Source organism: Astatotilapia calliptera, chromosome 16, assembly GCF_964374335.1.
Source record: "Astatotilapia calliptera chromosome 16, fAstCal68.1, whole genome shotgun sequence".
Lineage (NCBI taxonomy): Eukaryota > Metazoa > Chordata > Actinopteri > Cichliformes > Cichlidae > Astatotilapia > Astatotilapia calliptera.
The window spans coordinates 13,712,964-13,732,209 of record NC_137437.1 but is presented as its reverse complement, the minus strand read 5'-3'; the positions used below and the strand labels follow the sequence as shown (position 1 = coordinate 13,732,209).

The following is a 19,246-nucleotide window of genomic DNA, read 5'->3' as shown; positions in this document are numbered from 1 at the left end:
AAAACGTTAAGTAATTGATCTCGATATGACTGTGACTGGGAAGATAACATAATGAGGCAGTCACTTTGGTGAGTGTCGTGTAAGCTTGTCCACCAGATGTACTTCAAGCCTTTGCATATGCATATTTGAATTACTAATATCAGCAGAGCATCTATAGTTTTGCCTTTGCTTTGAACCTTAATATATACACATATCTATCATATATCTACATGGAATGATTTTCTTGAAAGGAACTAAATTTCCTTTTGAAGCAAACCGTTATACTGGGAAGCACACCTATCTACTGTTGCTTCTACTGAGATGGACCTCTGATGGCTGATTCTGAAGAAAAGAAGAAATATTTTGGGGACACGGCACGAGATACCGATTGCATTTTAGCCCTCGCTGTCAAGTTGTGAAACAGCCTTTAGATATTTGCATTAAATAAATGAGAATGTCTCTCATATCCAGCCCTGTGTGGCCAAAGGTTTACTGTCGCAGATGCATGCTCCATCTGGCCCTCTCCTTATCTTCATTCTTTAACTGTTCAGGTACACAACCATGGTTGGTGATTATTTTGCATAACATTTGTTAGATGCTTAAAATGGAATATTTCTACTTTAGTATTAGAGTGAAAAAAGATACATTAAAGAAGTCCTGTTAGATGGAGCTGTCACAACATTTCCAAATTGAGTCATACCTCTTTGTTTGTCTAGCTTGGGATTTTGGGTAATACAGGGTTGAAAGGGGTCAAGTGTTCCCCCTATCCCAAGCAAACATGGACATGGTGACAGCCGATGCGACAACAAATCTCCACGAGAACTATGCTGTCCTGCCAACATTGTCCCCGCCTCTCCGCTACCAGCACAAACCCCTCACCCCTCAGCCTAGGGCTGTGATCCTGCATAGCCAGTATAATGAAGCCATATAAGCCTGTTATTTGCTGCTTTACGGCTTGTTTTATGAAGGTGAGCTGACAAGCAGCTCCCAGAATGGTTCCTGCCACTTTAACAGACAGCATTACCAAGAGAAAAGGAGCTGTGAGGAAGGAGGGCAGGGCTCACCGGAGAATGTGCTGGGGACCTTTATGTTAGCCCTGCCAGGGCTTTTGATGGGTAGAGGTCTGGCTGCAGGCTATCACTGGTAAATTTTACGTCTTCCATCTTTTGTCAGGGGGACATTATTGACGTTTGACCTATGTTACTATTCCCACCTCCTCTTCACTAATCAATTACCACATCGATCCATTAATCAGACAGGGTGATGGCCAGTGAAAGGGCCCATGGGTATGTGTGAAGAATTGTGGGATAGGCCTCAGGCTATCGTGGAGGAGGGCCTTCATTTGTGGAGTACAGTGTTTAGAGTTTGGCTTAACAAGTAGTGCCAACCGTTGATTTAAAAGAATAAATGTGACTTAATACAGAAGATTTCTTATTCAAATGATGAAATGTCAATGTTTATACATTTGAAAGCTATTTAATAATTTATGCAAACTTGAGCAGATTATGAAAATTGCATTCATTTTGCACTAATCATGGTTTTTATTTTAAATTGAGCTAACCCATTGTCACACACAAATACATGCACACATGGCTTTTTTGTGTTTCATCCTATTGATGGAAGAAAAGTATTTCATGTACTGGGAAAAACACAGCTTTTTTTCAGCTTAGATGTATTCAGGCTCAAAAGCATCATCTAGCTTTGTTATTAACGAAGCATTATTTAGTATGACTTGTGAAATGCTGGGCCAAATATCAGCCATTACACTGTTGCTCTAAAAACAAGGATCCTTTTGAGCGCAAGCAAACATTTGTGTCCGTCTGACTGTTTCCATGGAGGTTGGGCAGTAGCATAATTGTGTTTAGGACACAAACAGAAACAGATCAGACACACAGACAGCCAACAGATCAAAACGGAAGCTGTGGGAGAGGAATCCACCACGCTTTGATTTGGTTTGGTTTCGGTTTGGTGTGTACAGACTAAAGCCGTCACCCCAGTCTGTCTCTGCCCTTGCCAAGTTGTTTGCCAAAACAGGAAAAGATTTGGGAAAGAAAGTTAGAGAAAAGCCGTGGGCTGTTTCACCCCCCCCCCCCCCCTCCTCAGCACACACACACACACACACACACACACACACACACACACACACACACACTCACTCAGTCTGACCAAGGTCCAGCCAACTCACCCAGCTCTTGTGGGTTTAGTGAATTGAGAAGACACTTCTTGTGTGGATTTTTCAATTCTTCAACATGTCATTTGGCTGGGAGTGCTATTGTCCCCTGCCCCTTTTCTCCCTGCTCCTTCTGCTGAGACGAGTCGTGTCATCCCCTCGTGATCAGCACTTTTGTTGCTTTTGTTTTTGGCCCTACCTCAGAAGTCCATCTTGTCTTTTATGTCACTGCCTTTCATGCATAAGGGAACAGTTGTGGCCTGTTGTGGGGCTGTTCCACTGCATTTCCACCAGTGGGGTTTCCTTTCATTCTCTTCAAAGTACTACAATGGGGCTCTGAAGGCCTGAATGGCCAATGCAGAGTGCACAATCCTACAGAGCCCGCTCATTTTGTTTTGTCAGAGTCAATAAAAATGCTAAGTTAAAAGCTAACCCCCTTATGCCCTCCTCCAATAGACCGACTTGTTTGACCTTTAAGTCCCCCTCTCAATTAACTTTTAATAATAAATTCATTGATTTAGTTTTTTGTCTTAACACTCATTTCAAGTGGATTATTCTGCATGTGTTTAATGTTGTGTTTTCTTTTACATTCTGTATAACTAATTAATCAAACTCATAGTGTGCATACAGCATGACATTGTTGAATACTGTCTTGAGATTTGAGTCTTTGACAGACAAAGACAATGCGGGGAAGCTGGAGTGATATCTGCCAATCATCACGTAACATTGCAAGCGACTGCAAAATATAAGACCTGTGTCCTTTGCATCGTGGCTTTTTGCTGTCCTGAGATCTAGATTAAGATGTATCTATTCAACCAGTTTTATGTGGAAGGATAAAAAAGAAGAAGAAAAAAGGCTGCTGTCGTCTGTGAGCATTACGATGGAGGCCTTGCATAAAAGCATTGTGGGCCAATTTGTGAGCTGGAAGAAAGCCGGGGACTTTGAGAAGGATTACAGGTAGGCAGACATTGGCTGCTGAAGATAACTGCCATGACTTTGTCCTCATTGTGTAGATTAAGGCATAAAACCCAAACTAATGAGATTGGAAAGGGGAGAAGATGTGAACGGGAGGATGTGTAAGGTGAGGGACATTGTTACTGGAAATAGCTTTTAAAAGAAAAGCAAGAAAGATGTAGCATGAGCAATGTTATAATCTGACATTTTCAATTTCTGCTGCAAACACATGAAGGTTTCTTTAGTTGAATGAGTGAAGACTTGGGTTAAAGAAGTTTTTTTTTTTTTTAGATGTAAAATTAAATAATCTTTATGATGGCAGTGGAACAGCACATGATTCTATTGAGGGGATGTGGATTATTCAGAGCAAAATGAATAAAACAAATCCTATCCCTTGCAAAGTACAGTCAATACAGACGTCAGCAACAAAATGCTAGCGTGGCCAGTAAGCCATTGTCTCTCCTGCTTCTCTTGGTAAAAGAGAGACTAGCCCCCAGTAAATTCTGAAACCCCCAGCTGATCTATACTGGAGGGGAACGGATTGCTCATCCTGAGCTCCAACTTGCTAGAGGGCAAGCAAAGAAAGCAGGGGGCACAAAAGTAGTAGAAAAGTGTTTGATTCTTTCCTCTCCCTGTCTTGGGTGTCTCTGGTTAATTTTTCAACATTTCTCTGCCATCCAGTTGTGTCCTCAGTCCTGAGGCAGTGTGAAAAACAGAAAACAAAAAACCATGCACATACAGCATCATGCTGAGAGGAGGACCATGTGCGGGGAATGCTTCAGCTCTTTCATTCTGAAAAAACAAAAAGTGTCAGACAGGCAGGTGGACATGAAGGTAGGTAAATATTGATGACTTTTTGACCATTTTATTTCCCACCCGCAGACAGCTTTCTGCAGACAGAGGGCTTGTTGATGCTTCAGTAACATTGATTTCCTCCCTACTCTTTATTCATCTTTAGTTTCACCAAATTTAATCTTGAATCTTAAACGCCACAGACCTCGGAATGTAGTTTGCATATTAAAAAGTAGCTGATTATTGTGGGGTAGAAACACAGATCTTTAATTTTGTGCATTTTAGACACAGCTTCTGCCTGCACCACCATGCTGGAGATAATTGTAGAAATCTACATATTGAGAGGGAGGCTGTCACTGGCGTCTGTTTTGGAGTGGGCCTCTTGTTATCTCCTGTAATTCATGCAGTTGGATGAATATGACCACCTGAATTAGGCTATTATGCTGCCATGTGGAGGGCAGTAGAGTTACAAGAAACTGTGATCATCATGTCATGATAATGAAGCAATTACTACAGAGTATCCGGAATACAATATTGAATGCCAGAGTACAATAAACAGTGCTTTGAAACTGTTATGTCACACACATATCTTATGACAAATTGATTATTAATCATGGTCTACAGTAGTATGCAGTTAAACCAGCAAGAACATAAAGTAAAAAATTGTAATGATAAAGTTAAAGAACACTGTTGTGTCCCAAGTTTGACCAACCCCCACAAACACACACACTCAGATACAAAAAGGTTAAAGAAAAATTAGATTAAATGAAATTAAAATACTGGATTTTTAGTATTGTTAAAAACAAATGTATTCATTGTAAATACCATAAAGACTAACATAAGGTGTCTAAGCGTTGAGATTTTTGATCTCAATGACTCGAAAACCTGTGTATTTGTGTATATTTTTTTCATACATGTACAAGTTTCATTGCAATAGTGCATCCCCATACCACTACAGATACACTGATAAAAGTCCATCTCGTCTTTAGCCCACCTTTCAAAAAGCAATTCCACATTTTGTTTTATTCAATAAGCCTATATTATCCAAGAAACAACATTTCTCCCAGAAACACTTCATTTGTTGTCTGTCAGACTTACAAATGTTTGCTCATCGGTGGACTTTTGTCCATTCTAAAGAACAAGCAGGGAGGATATTTGTGGAAAGCTGTTCTTACAATGTTTGTGGTTTATTGTATTCATATTTTACACAATTCTTTCCAACTTTTTTGGGGGAAAATGTTTTATAGAATTGAAAGATAATTTTTTTTAAATTTAAAATATAAATTATGTAGCAATAAGCTCGTCTATAACAAACAAGGCCTTTCCTGCTCAGTGAAACTATTAGTAACTACTACTAGTAGTATAGCTTGAGATTGCCATCTTTGACAGTAGGGTCTACACTTTCCCAACCTCAGCAGATGTTTGTATCCATATCTTGACTGCTTCTCTCTCCTCTGAGTAACTGTGATCATTCCCACAGCAGCAGGCTTTGTCACTTAAACATGCAATACCACCCAAAGCTGTGGTGAACTTTCATGTGTTCACAGGACCCCCAAATGCCAGAAGCAGAATCTGAAACAGAACACAAACTCCTCAACGGTCTAAACAAGTTGGCGGAAGTGTGAAATCGTTACAAAGTTTGACATTTCTTAGTGACATGCCTGTTACCTTGAGAGATTGAGAGACACATTGATGCACCTGCCTGGATTAAATAACAGGGGATTTCAGAGATAAGGACATGAATATGGTGAACGTGTACAGTAGTCAGAGTGGGGTAGATAAGATGTGTAGTTCAAGGATTTGTGGTTCAAGGTGGATTTATTGTAGTTGGAGTCTACAAAGATTCTGACAGTGAGTGTCACATCATCAGAGGCTAGTCTGTTTGGGTTGAAGATCAGTTGGTTGTTCTGTACTTGTGAACAGCTTTGTCCAAGACACTGTCTGGTGTTGACGAAAGACACAAATCTGCATGTAAAATACTAATTGACAAGTTACTGTTAGATGGCTGGTCCAAACATAGTATACCATAGTCGGGGTTTGTACCCATGTACAGTCTGACACTGAGCTTACCACCCTTTTTACTGCATTCTACCCACCACCCCCACCTCTTTTAGTGCCGCCAGGCCTGTGTCTGTTGCTGCCTCTCTAATAAGAAACATTCGCACCCAGCACCATATAACCCACTAACATATCGCTACCTCTGATCTAAGACCAGTAAACACAGTCAATGAGGCAAGCCTCAACCACTTTACAGCTGCTATATGGTCACATAGCCCTGAGTTGTCATAACCCCTCATGTAAAAAACCAGAAAGTAAAAAAGGAGTACAGGGGAAAACAGCACTCTAGGGACTCTTTAAATATGTAGAATGCAAATATATCATGCATTGATCTAATAATGTGGAAATATCAAACAGATGTTGTATGATGTTATGTGTGTATTTGGTTAGGATGTTCAGATTCCCATTTGTCGGAGCTCTCCTTCATTCGCTGTTGTGGTTGCTTGACTATATAAGCAGTGTCTTTAGGTTTTCATGAAAACTTTAATGCAAGTTAAATGCATGTTTAATGCAAACAACCACACTCACCATCTTTAATCCCAATGCCAAAACAGCAAATTAAATTAAGTTCACCATTTTTTGTCAATTACCAGTTACAATGTGAAAAATTAACTTTTTGGTTGTAACTGAGCAGAAAGTTAATCTTTATAGGTTACTGAATTTACCTGCTGCTTCTGTCTTCTCCTACATCATCTATAAACACTGGTGACCTGATGCCACTGGAAGCTATTGACTCTCATGCCATTGCACTGGCTCCACTATGTTTTACAGATGATGTTATATTCTTCAATGATGAGCTTTTACAGATCTTCTGTATGCGTTTTCTTCTTCCCATCATTCTGGTACATTTTGAATTTAGGGTAAAGATGGAGAATGTTTTTCACCTGGCTGGAAGTCAGTCCTGCCAGTTACTGACCAAAAAGCTCCCAGGAGTGGTCGATACTAGCAGCTAGTATCGACCACTCCTGGGAGCTTTTTGGTCAATTTTATCAAGAACATCTTATAATAGGATCACTTATAAGTGCAACGTTTGTGAACATTCAGACTACACTCATTATGAAAATATTATTTTTAAACTCCATATGTATCATATTAAATCATACGGAGAGTTATGAGCACATTAAAATTTAACAGAAGCGTAAATACCCTGTCTAATCAATGAGTCAGGGCAGAGCTATGGATGTAGCTGCACTAGTCACTGTCTTCCACATGTAGATTTTCCTTTGCACCTGGGCGTCCTTCTTATTCTTAATCATATAAACTACAACACCTGTAGGTATATGCTGCCCACTTCAGCACTGGAGGAATTGCAGACCGGGTACATATGTGGCCTAAGGTATCCACTGTAATGAAAAAGTACAGTAGCGAATTCAGAAAGAGTATTTTTCTCTATGTCAGACTGCACCTAACTTTAATCTTGACTTTCAGTTTGATTAAAACTAAATGAATTTAAAGTTTCTAGACTGTAATTATCATGACTGTGTCATTAACGTGTTGGTAAAATGCAGTGCTTAACAAATTTGTCATGAATAACAAGAAAACACAAATAATTTATAAATCTGTCAAAAACCTGTTTACAGATTTAAAAAAATACAGTTATTTATTGGTCAAATAAACTAAATTCACAGTTTTGTATCCAAATTTGAGCTGTTACAGTGAGAAGTCAGAAATTAATCAAGCATGACATCCAGCCAAAGTATTTTTTCTGATCAGGAAATGAACTGTAGTTTGGCCACTTAATCAAAAAATAATAATTTATCATTTTTTGTCTTTTTTTTGTCTTTTTTCAGTAAATTGATTGGATATCTACTGTAATTATACCTTAGCATTTAAAATATTTTGATTAAAGGGTTACACACATTATAAAAACAAACACAAACATTTGTTAGTTACCAATATTGTTAATTTAGGGCGGCTGTGTCATAAACCTTACTCTGGGTGGTCGTCTAATAAATTAGTTATGCACTGTGTATCCTGTGAGAATCAGCTTTGTGGCAGTTCCCACTTTGGTATGTGTCTCCAGAGCCACATTTTGGCATTACAAAGCCAGCCACTCAAGTGTTGCAATGCAAAATGACCTCAAATTTGATTTTATTGTGCAAGGTGCTATTTCTGCTTGCTGAGTGTCAGTACATGCCACATATAAATATAAGAACTTTTCACATTCATGGCATTTCACACAGTCTTTTTCAGCGTGTATATTGCTCATGTTCCCATCATGATGCCGATGAAAAAGTGATTTATCGATTGGTACTTAGTATAGCGTTGTAACAGTTCCCCTGGTGCAGTGTGCATAGAATAGAATAGACTCATTTCATTTTGAGACTCGCCTGGATTCTTGGACCCGCTGTCTTTCTTTCTAGTTTCAGTGCTGCTGTTTTTCATCTCTTTCTCACCAGTTTTTGGTCCTTTAGATTTAAGTTCCTAAACGTATTGTGAGCTGTACCCATTTTAACGGGTCTACAATTTGCATGGGGTTGGCCGTAGTTCTCCCTTCAAACTTTGTCCCCAAGCCTTTTGTAAACACACTCAATGCCTGGAAGCACTAAAATGCTGGAAGCATTTTAAATTGGTTTTAACTGCCTGCTACAACTGCAACATCTCAGTGTAGATTAGGCCTTATTGGGACTGGAGGGCATGTGGAAGCGTAGTTGACAGGATTAAGTGGCTATTGAAGTCACTTTAGCTCCTTTAGAGAGCGAGAAACATGAAAAGAGAATAACTCAGCCCCTCTTTACAGAAGGGATATCCCCTCACTTGCTTTCTTTCTTTCTTTTGCCCTCCTCAGGCAAAGAAAGACACCAATCTACCAATAGGATCCTCAGACTTCTGATACCCAGAAAGAGTACAGCAATGTTAAAAGGTGTTTTCAGGAACCTTTCCATAGTTGCAGGAGCTGATGAATGTAGTACCCTATTATTTCTGTGTCTGCGCAGCAGATTCTAGGTCCTATTGTAGTTTTTAGAACTCTGTTTTTGGAGCTCCTGCTGTCAGTGTCTCATAAGAGCTATAAGAGGAACTTTTAGTGACATAGGCTTTCGTGATGGGTACAGATATAAATACAGCATTGGCAACTACAATTAAAAACAGTGTAAACAACTTCTTTCTCAACAGAGAAATGAACTGACAGTGACTCCCAGGCTTTGAGCCTGTGTGCACACAATTACTTTTGGGTTTTCATTCACACAGAATCGATTTATTTGAATATCACATTATCTCCACAAGAGGGCAAACCATATTAATGAGAGACATAAATATTTATTTATACAGAATGGACATCCGGTGCCCTGAGAGAACTCTGCTGTAAGAAAACATGAAACAACAATTGTTTTCATTAATGCAAAATGAGCAATACTCAGGAAGTGCTCAAATCCTCATGGATCTGTGCTTCATGAAGTTTCCCCCCAAGCTGCTCATAAGGTTTAATAAATATCTATTCACTCAGCACATATCAGGTTCCAGAGTTGCGACCATATACCGTCAGTCTTTCTGGAGCTCAGCTGGGTTTTGAACTCTCTGCTGTCATTACAACACGATTGTTGTTAAAATGTTCCAGACCTGAAGTGACCCCACCTTCTTTGAGCAAAGGATCAGCAGGTATCGGGGAATTTCCTTCTCTGTTTTTTTTTAAATATTTTTTTGGCTCGATACCAAATGTTAGCTGACTATAATATCTATAATTTACTTACTACTACCACTGACAATGCAATTTGTGACTTCGTAACATGGCATACTTGCAATTTAATTTTAAATTGCATTATCTTTATGTATACTTAGTCATTTGGGAATTATGTGACTAAAAGAACACATTATTATGTAAAATTGATTTTTACCTTCAGAGCTCATGGTAGGAATAAAGATCCGCACTTTTAAGACAAGTTTTTCTGTGACTCAGCACTAAACAACAGTGACTCTGATACTCATTCACTTTCTGCCGTGCCTAGATATTCAGCAGCGTGGCAATAATTAGCATATGAGTGGCTCGGTGTTTGGGTGAGTTTGTTCTCACAAAGACTGCCAAAGCACAGGTCAGCGTCTCTCATTCACTTCAATGAAAAGCTGAAGGGCAAACAGAACTCCCAAAATGAAATGCATCCAGACTTTCACTCAAGTCTGAGTGAGTCCTCCTCACTGGATCTCCATGAGTGTTATAAACACTACATATATTATGAATGCAGCAACAGCCTTTAATTATTCATGGCCCTTAGCTACTTATTGATACTGTGTGTGCTCATGAGTAATATATGCACCAGAGACATGAATTAGTGCATTCATAGTACACCTGCCTGCCATTTCTATGTATGTACTCTGTGCACCAAAGCATGTATGTTTATGTCCTTACATCATCATGTCCTTATGTATGTGTATGTTGTTGTTGACAGAAAGGGCGGGTGGCTCCGGGCCGCAGTCTGGCAGTTGTATGCTGAAGCATGGCGTCATCACTATCACTCTGCAGGCTCCTCTCTGCACTACATACCCCGCAGGGCAGTTCTCTACTGCCCTGGCAACGATGAGCGAAAATTGAAGAAACTAGCCTCACTGGATGTCGACTGTGCTGTGCTGGACTGTGAAGATGGAGTAGCCCTCAGCAAAAAGGTACATAAGTACTAAGATGCATGCTTGTAAATGAAATTCAGCTTGGTATTAATAGGATAGCGGGGAAGCCACAAACACTCCCATAGCTGTCTGATCTTGGATATATTTTAATTCCCATATCTCTCTATCAGACAGGTGCTTGGTCTTAATCACTCAAAGGAAAACTACCTAAGTGAGATGTTTATAACAAGCACATTTCACCCCATTATGATAGTATAAAGACAGCGCTCCCCCCCTCAACCGCATTAGAGTCATTTAAAACAAGGTGACCATGTCCCACTGGGATAGCAGTGGGAAAGCACCAGATGCAGCAGGTTAAAAGCATTCTCCTCCTGCCCACGCTACCTCCTCATTGGCCCTGCTGGACTTCCCATGAAATTGTGATTGGAGAGTGGGATAAAGAAGGGGCCCGGGCAAAAAGTTAACTAACAAAGGTTTTTAAGTCATGATAATAAAGATGATTGATATGGCTGGAGGCTGTTCCTGTAGTAGACAAAGACAATAAGATGATGGCCTGTGTGACTGACAGCTAAAACTGTGACCCTGCGATGGTGTTGGTGGGATGTAAGAGCTTCTGTCTTTATTGTGTGATAAAGGAGAATGTGGAGAGGAATGCAGCACTGAAGGAGCCATTCAGGCTTCAGATGCTGGACTGTTGCACTGTCAGCAGGTCCATGTCCCCATCTTCCTTGTGTTTAAGCAGAAGTGTTTTGCTCCAGCATATTCTTTACACCAACATATTCATTTCACCTGAAACATGAACATTTTGGGGGGCTGAATTTGTAGGCAACAATTGCAAATTCAGAATTTTGTTTTTCTCATTTTCAAAAGGTCTCCTCTGTGTTAGCTATTGCTGGGTTGTGCCTATAGCCCCAGTATGTGCTTTTACAAATAAAGTGAAAATGTACATAGCTACAGGATATACCCATTTATTCAAACTGCAGAGTAATGTCCCTCAGCAGGCATACCACTCTACCTTCCACTACTACTTCTCTGAGTAATTCACATAAAAATACCAATACATTAAATTCTGGAAAATAGTATTGTCCACCAGTAGTTTCCTACCTAATAATCCCATTACTTTCTCCTGTCTGCACTACACTGCAAAGCAGAACATAGCGTCAGAACAGATTTGAGCTTTTGACACTTTTTGACATGTTGGCTTTCAGCACAGTGTGCAAAAAGTCTTGTAGCCTATTATGTGTTTGCTAGGTCGTGCTGTGTAATATAAAAATTAGTAATATACTCAATAACAAAATGCACCTTCCCTACTGGCACCCTTTCTTCACTTTCCACACTCTTGGCGTCTTTCTCCACTGTGGCAATTGGAAATCCATGGGGGATGTTGTGTAGTTCTACCTTCCCTTAAGATGATATTTTTTCCTTTTCGATGAACAGTTCTTTGTGTGAATGTGTGTGTGTGTTTCTGTGTGTGTGTGTGTGTTTGTGGGTTTCTGGGAATACCACAAACATTTGTTTTGGATTTATAAATTTCTATGTGGAAATGAGTTGACTGAAATAATTGTTTTACTTTTCACTGTGTGTTTAAAAAAAAATCTTTTTCAAATTATTTTCATTACATAGCCTGGGGGGGTATTTATCGCGATTTTTTTTTTGACCCCTTTAAACCATCAAAGCCAGACTGACAAAATATTGTCTTAAGTCTGGCATTATTTTCAGCAGTTCTTGTGGAGAGAAGCAAAACACGTGAGGAAACAGGTGCTGATACAAATTTTTACATTTATTGTTTTTGAGAAATTAAACAACTAGTTAAAGGAGGTGAAAAATCTTGTCAAAAGGTGTTACATGCTTCAGAGGTGATGCACTTCTAATGATGCACTTCTAATTGATGCCTGCTGCCTACAGAGGCTGTGTAATGGCTCATATTTGATGCTTTATGGTTATATCTACACCCAAAGCATACTTTTATGCTTTTATGATTATTTTATTCAGTTATGCACGCATAAATCCAATAATTGTTTATTAGGCTCTCAGTGCTGCTAAAACACAGACGAATTACCTGACAGCTCTGTACATAAACACACCTGGAGTCAGTGAAAGAGAACTGATGCTGCTCTTTTGACGGACGTTGTGCGGACCCTGTGTAATGTGCGCACACAGGTTGGTTGAGAGACTATTTACAGTTTATTGACATGAAAACTCAACACACCACTAAAAATATTATTAAATATCTTCAAAGGAACTTTTCGTTTAGTGCCAAAAAAACGTTGCCTGTTACTTTTTTCTTCCACGTCTTCCTGTTTTTATGTGCTTTCTCTTGCGGCTCGTGGCTCACAGTAAGTTTAGTCAAGTACCTACATTAAAATTTTTGCCAATTTTTGATGCGTTTTGGCTCCTGCTTAGTTTTAGGTTTGGATGTGTTTGTTGGAAGTCGCTGTGCCAAAAGCATCTGCAGAGTAAATGTAACTTTATGCAAATCAGATGCAGATGCTGCTGCTGGACACGCATGCATCTTACTGCCCAAGTAAATACCAAGCTCGATTGAATAATGCACTGACACAGTTGTGTGTACCTAGTGAATGGTAATTTGCAGGAAGCGTTGGAAGCATACCCCGTAATTGCTTGTCAAAAATATTACCCTTACCCTGTCTTTTATTAACTCAGTTTGAGCTGTGCGTTGGGACCAACTGATCTATAAATGGATGAGAGTTAGCTATTACAATGTGGGTGTGTGTCTGCTGACAATTTCAACACCGTATAGCCTAGAAACGATTATCTTCACCATGACAACTGCACAGTCTGCACTGTGGGTTTGGCAAGGCATGCCAGGCTTCAACAATGTCCTAAAGTCTCATAATGCATATCTAATGTGAGCAAAGCAATGACCCAGCTTGCTAAATGCCATTCTGAACCACTGTTTTGGTGAACATAACAATGGCGAGATGGCGAAATGTTGAGTGCAGTTACTGAGTATGCATGAGTAGGCCTTAAATGGGGCTACTGCCCACCACCACACTCCTATTATGTGTTCATTAATGTATTCTTTTCATTATCTTTCACCTTCACCTTAAAACAGGAAAGGATGTTCATGACAAAAAGGTACGTGGTGAAGGTCACTCTGGCCCCCCCTCCCCTTTTAAATTGAAATCCAGGAATGCTGGCTTTAATTGCCTGCCACTTTGACTCTAAAAATGTCTGCACTCCATCTTGGCAGTAATGCTGGCAGCTTAAGAGGTAGGGAGAAAAGAAAGGGAGTAAAGGGTAGGAGCCACCCAGAGCTTGCTAACTGTCGCCACGGACCCAGAGAGGGAAAGAAGGAGGAGGTGAGAGGGGAGGGAAGACAAGGCTGACTGCTCTAACACTCTTACACATATCATCATATCTGTATGATCAGTGGGGTGGAGGAAAAGGGAGGGCAGGTTGAAACCCCAGAGCGGAACTGACGGCTACACCTGTCCTCTCTCCTCCTCACTCCCTCGCCGTCTTGTTCTTTACCGTCCCCCTCTCTCGCTCATCTCCCCTCTCTAGGGTCCACAGGGTTAAGATTGTTTATGTCTCTCTCCCCCCATGTTCTGTCTCCGTCTCTTGGTGCCCTTTGGTCCAGTATTCCTCCTGGTGTTTCTCTTTCTGCCTCTCTTTTCCCCACATGGGTCCCTCCATCCTCCATGACTCCCCCCTGCCTCCCTGCCGCAGAGATTCTCTCCTAATCCCTGGAAGTTTGGAACTAATGAACTAACTGCTGAGCCGCTGCCACGGAGCTTGGTCCCAAACTATACTGTACTTCACACTCGATTTCCTCTCCAGATGGCATAGTGGCGCGGCCGGCACAACGGGGAGCACCTCTCACACACCCGCACGCGCCTGTAAATGCACACAAGACCAGCAGAATACAAACATGCACACATGCATGAGTGTGTACGTGTAGTCACATACGGACATTCGCACACAAGTACACACAGATAAACACATACACAGATTGTTACAGTTGGTATCCCACTGTACATCAGTGTCCTGCATTCATTTCAGTATGTTACTGAACTAGGAACAGTTGTTAGGGCTTGAAAGGAGGTAATTCACTTTAAAGTGTAGGTAGTATATACAACTAAATAGAAAGTCGGTGAATAAATGGAGTAATCAGAGCCCAAAGTAGTGTTTAAAGTGCTAATATGAACAGAAATCGGTCAGTAGTAGACTGTAAGATTAAATAAACAGAAGGTTGTGATTACAGCCATACACTGTACCTTTGGTTTTGCATTATTAAATCTCATTTATATATAATACTCTTACATTGGATGCACAAAGTCTTCAGGCCTCCATAGAATAAAATGCAAGGCAAACTAAAGCATGAACACATGAACAGAATATTGAATGTGACACTTTTACGACAAAAATAAACAAATAAACAAAAGTCTTGTTTGTTGGAGGGCAGTTGTCTATAGGTGGATAATAATGTCATGCGCCCCCTGTAGTCTAAGAAAATATGATTTTTTTTGACCAAATTGACCATATTTCACATTTTCAAAATGAGTAATCAAATTATATTTACAGCACTTTACATTGACTTTACTTTTTGCTCTACTTAGTGACTTAGGAAGTGATGGTTAAGTGCAAATGACAGCATCTAATTCGTAATGCATAGTGTTAAGCCAGACATTTCTCTCTCTTTGTCTTTTCTCTGTAATTCTGTTTTTACAGTAACACTAATATCCACTGGTCTTGGTACTTTCAGTTGAATGACACATTGTGGAGTGGATGTCATCATTATAGTTGTATATTAACTTTATCTCATTGTCAGTCAATGCATGAGCTATGGTCTATGCATGAACTGTGTCTGACACCAGAGAATTGCAACTTAACATAAATTATGCAGCCAACTGTCAACTGATACGTGACCTCAGTTCACTGCTCACTGTGTTGTTTCAGAGGACACTCAAAGGCCTGCTCCCTGTTTAAGTGGATTCAAATGAATAAACTCTTGACAGAAAGTGCTCCTGGGGAATAATGGTAACCGGTAGAATTATGAATGCTAAACATTTCTATTTATTGTGTATTATACAGGATGGGACTGCACACGTATTTACATCCTTGTACGTGTGCTTGTGCATGTGCTCTACACCTCAGAAGACCCCAGAGACTCCAGAGAAACTCCCAGTCTGTCTGCCAAAACTCACAACTGAGATGTAATGCACTCCGCCAGAAAGCAGACCCTGTCCTGGCCATACGAGAAATACCATCCAGTCCAAACCTTACTGTTTAGAGTGCGTGCGTGTTTTAAGTGTCATTTGTCAGGAATCAATTGGTCTGTTTGTTGAGAGTACCATGGGTAGAGTAACCAAGTGGTCAGGGTGTACAAGGGAGGGATAACAGTCCTGTGATTAGCATCCTTTGTGATGAAATGTTGATGTATTTGTTGATTTTTTTTTTTAATTTATAAATTTTTTAGCAGCAGTACTTTTGTGTGTCTGTTTTTTTTCAGTTTCAGAAGTTGTACACTTGCTATTAACAGCTTTTTTCGGCCCCTCTGGTTGCGTTTTGAAACTCATTTGTGCTACAGCTTCAGTGGACTGAGTGCGAGGAATGAACCTGAGCAAGGCAGTGGAAAATGCCGAGATGGAGAACAGAGAGGTCCTCTCTGCCTCTCATTATCCTGTTACACTCTTGTGTTTTCACTGGCCAGCACCACTCTGTGCTACGTGGCTTGCGCAACCCACCCAGTGCTTAGAAAGTAACCCAGTATGAGTAGTGTTGATGGAGAGGAGTACAAGGCGATGAAAACATTAAAGAATGGGAGGAAGAGAGGGGATGGAGCAGATGGGAGGATGAGATGGGAATATACTTTAGCTCTTATTTCACAAGAGATTTAAATATAAAATTTAATATTGTGTTTAAGTATTGGTGGGCATTAAGGGAACAAGAACTTGAATTACTAGTTAGCGCTATAAATAACATACACTAAAACCTATGAAAAAGTTTCTTGCTCTAAATCATAATCACTTGAAAATAACATTTGTATATATAACAGTGAAAAATGGCAATATAAGTTGAATATGTCTGTTTTTTGCACATCTTAAATGTATGTCTTATTTTTTTTAAATATATCGTTCACCAGTTCTTGTTTTCTTTTATTTTCTTTTTGCTTATTTGTCCTTTAATTGTTTCATCTATTTTGGGGCAGATACTAAATTGTAGTAGAGGTAAATGAAAATCCACTAGAAAAAGAGAGCATATTTCTCCTTTACTGGCTTCTCTTCATTGGCTCCCTGTTAAATCCAGAAATTAATTTAAAATCTTTGTCATCATATACGAGGTCTTGAATATTTAGGCCCAATCTTTTTCTAAAGACCTTATAGTACCATATCAACACAATAGAGCACTTCGCTCTCAGACTGCAGGCTTACTCGTGGTTCCTAGGATATTTAAAAGTAGAATGGGAAGCAGAGCCTTCAGCTTTCAGGCCCCTCGTATGTGGAAGCAGCTCCCAGTTTGGATTTGGGAGACAGACACTATCTCTACTTTTAGGATTAGGCTTAAAACTTTGCTTTTTGACAAAGCATATAGCTAAAGCTTGATCAGGTGACCCTGAATTCTCCCTTAAGTTAAGCTGCAATAGGTTGTTGGGAGCTTCCCACGATGTGCTTCTTCTTCATTCACCTTTTTCACTCAATGTCTTTATACAACACTCTGCATTTAATTCCACAGCATGTCTTTGTCCTGTCTTCCTCCCCTCACTCCCAATCAGTCATGGCAGAAGGCCATCCCTCCCTATCCAGTTTCTGCCGGAGGTTTCTTCCTGTTAAAAGGGAGTTTTTCCTTTCCACTGCCTCCAAATCACTTTCTCATAGATTGTTGGGTTTTTCTCTGTTTTATTGAACTGAGCTGTAGTTAAACTGCAAATGAGCTTTAGTGAACCTGTATATCAATAGCATGAAGGTAAAGTAACATGTTTTAATTGGGATTGCGCTCACTTGGTCAGTAACTATATAGTGCAGCCTTCAAGAGTGCCTACTTTAAAACAGAACCCTAAAATGATTGTGTTTAAGTCTGATTCATGGTTGAATCTCAGCAGGAAATTAATTATAGTTCTGTGGTAATGTTCAGAGAATCTGTACAGCACACAAATTTCACCTTCATGCATTTAATATACCTTCCACATTTTCTTACCTTGTTTTTTCCTGATATCTCTAATTTTAACTGTGTATGCGTCCATTCCATTTTTTTAAACTGCTTAGTCAATTCAGAGTTGCGAGAGGGAGAAATGTGGGACGAAATACAGTCATTCACGTTCACATTCTCATCTATGGTCAATTTAGACCAAGGGAGACACTAATGAACCTAACCTGCATGTCGTTGGACTGTGGGAGGAAACCAGAGTAGCTGGAAAGAAAGAAGCCACACAAGCACTGGGAGAACATGCAAACTGCACATAGAAAGGCCCTACTGGCAAGGGGATTCAAACCCGAAACCTTCTTGCTTTGCTTTTAAATGCACTTTGGGAGAGAGCTTTAGCAAGTGAGGGCACACTTGGAGAAATCCCAGGTATATTGCTTGGTTCTGTATAAGTGGGTGGTTTTAAGGGGTGCAGTCTGTAGTAAAGGGTGTGGCTGTGAAGACTGGTGAGGTACGAGGTGCTTTAGGGTGGAGTTTGAGTGATTATAATAAATTTGAATCAAATGCATTGTGACAGGCACTCATTAAAGGTTCGGGAAGACTGGGGCTTACTGAGGATTTTGGATGATACACGATGAATATGATAATGTCAAAATTGAGTCTAGATGTAATGAATGCATGGATGAGAGGTTTAAGTCTTTAAATCAGCTGAGAAGCAGTAAAATGGTCAGACTTCATTGGTGGGCAGATGGTGAGAAGACAAAAAGCATCACTCAAAAAGGTTGTAAATGCAGCAAATGTTATATAAATATATGTATGGTGAATAGGGATGGATACCGGTACCCATCTGACAAAAACGGTAGCAACCAGACTGAAAAGCAGCGCACATTTCGGTGCTTTATTTCGGTGCTTTTTTTTCTCCCTGAGATGCCCTACACTTTGGATTCTAGCCAATCATTTTACCTTTCTATCTAAACAACATCCTGTGCAGAGTGTGAACCAAAGAATCATCTGCGGTACAGGAACAGAAATCTCATAGGTGACCGGTGCCATTATTGCACAGGTCCTGACATAAACGGTAGTAACCAGACCAAAAAGCAACGCACATTTCGGTGCCTTTTTTAATTTGAGATGTCATACACTTTGGATTCTAGCCAATCATTTTACCTTTCCAAGGATAGGGTTAAAAATGCCCAAGGCGATGCGGTCAAAAGTCTGGCTGTACTTCACAGCAAAAGATGCAAACTCAGCAGCCTGCAACAAGTGCTTTAAGGTGATACTGTGCAAAGGAGGTAACACCTCGAATCTGATGAAGCACCTGGCGACACATAGCGTTTTTTTTTTAAAGCCGAGAAATGCACCGTATTTGATAGCTTGTTGCAAGACCTCACACCGACCACATCTACTGTGGGTGTGTAACTATGACGGTGTTTGCTAGTTCACCTTACGTGCATTAAGGTGAACGTGGTTAGCCTACTTAACATAAATTACACACAAAAAACATTAAGCTACTCACCCAGAGAAGAACGGCTGCTGTTGCCATCATCATTCGTCATCATTTCTGCTACACTGGCAGGGCTAGGGGCCAGGACTCTCCTCTTCGGATTCTTGGGGGATGTTGCTAACTCT

General features: G+C 40.1%; 1 protein-coding gene across 1 annotated transcript in view; it reads left to right on the top strand.

Annotated features, from left to right (window-relative positions):
* clybl (citrate lyase beta like) overlaps nucleotides 1-19,246 on the top strand; it is a 66,474-nt gene that overhangs the window by 27,940 nt on the left and 19,288 nt on the right. The window contains exon 2 of the mRNA XM_026144784.2: nucleotides 10,336-10,549. Coding sequence (XP_026000569.1) covers nucleotides 10,336-10,549 — 214 coding nt within the window. The remainder of the gene's footprint in view (nucleotides 1-10,335; nucleotides 10,550-19,246) is intronic.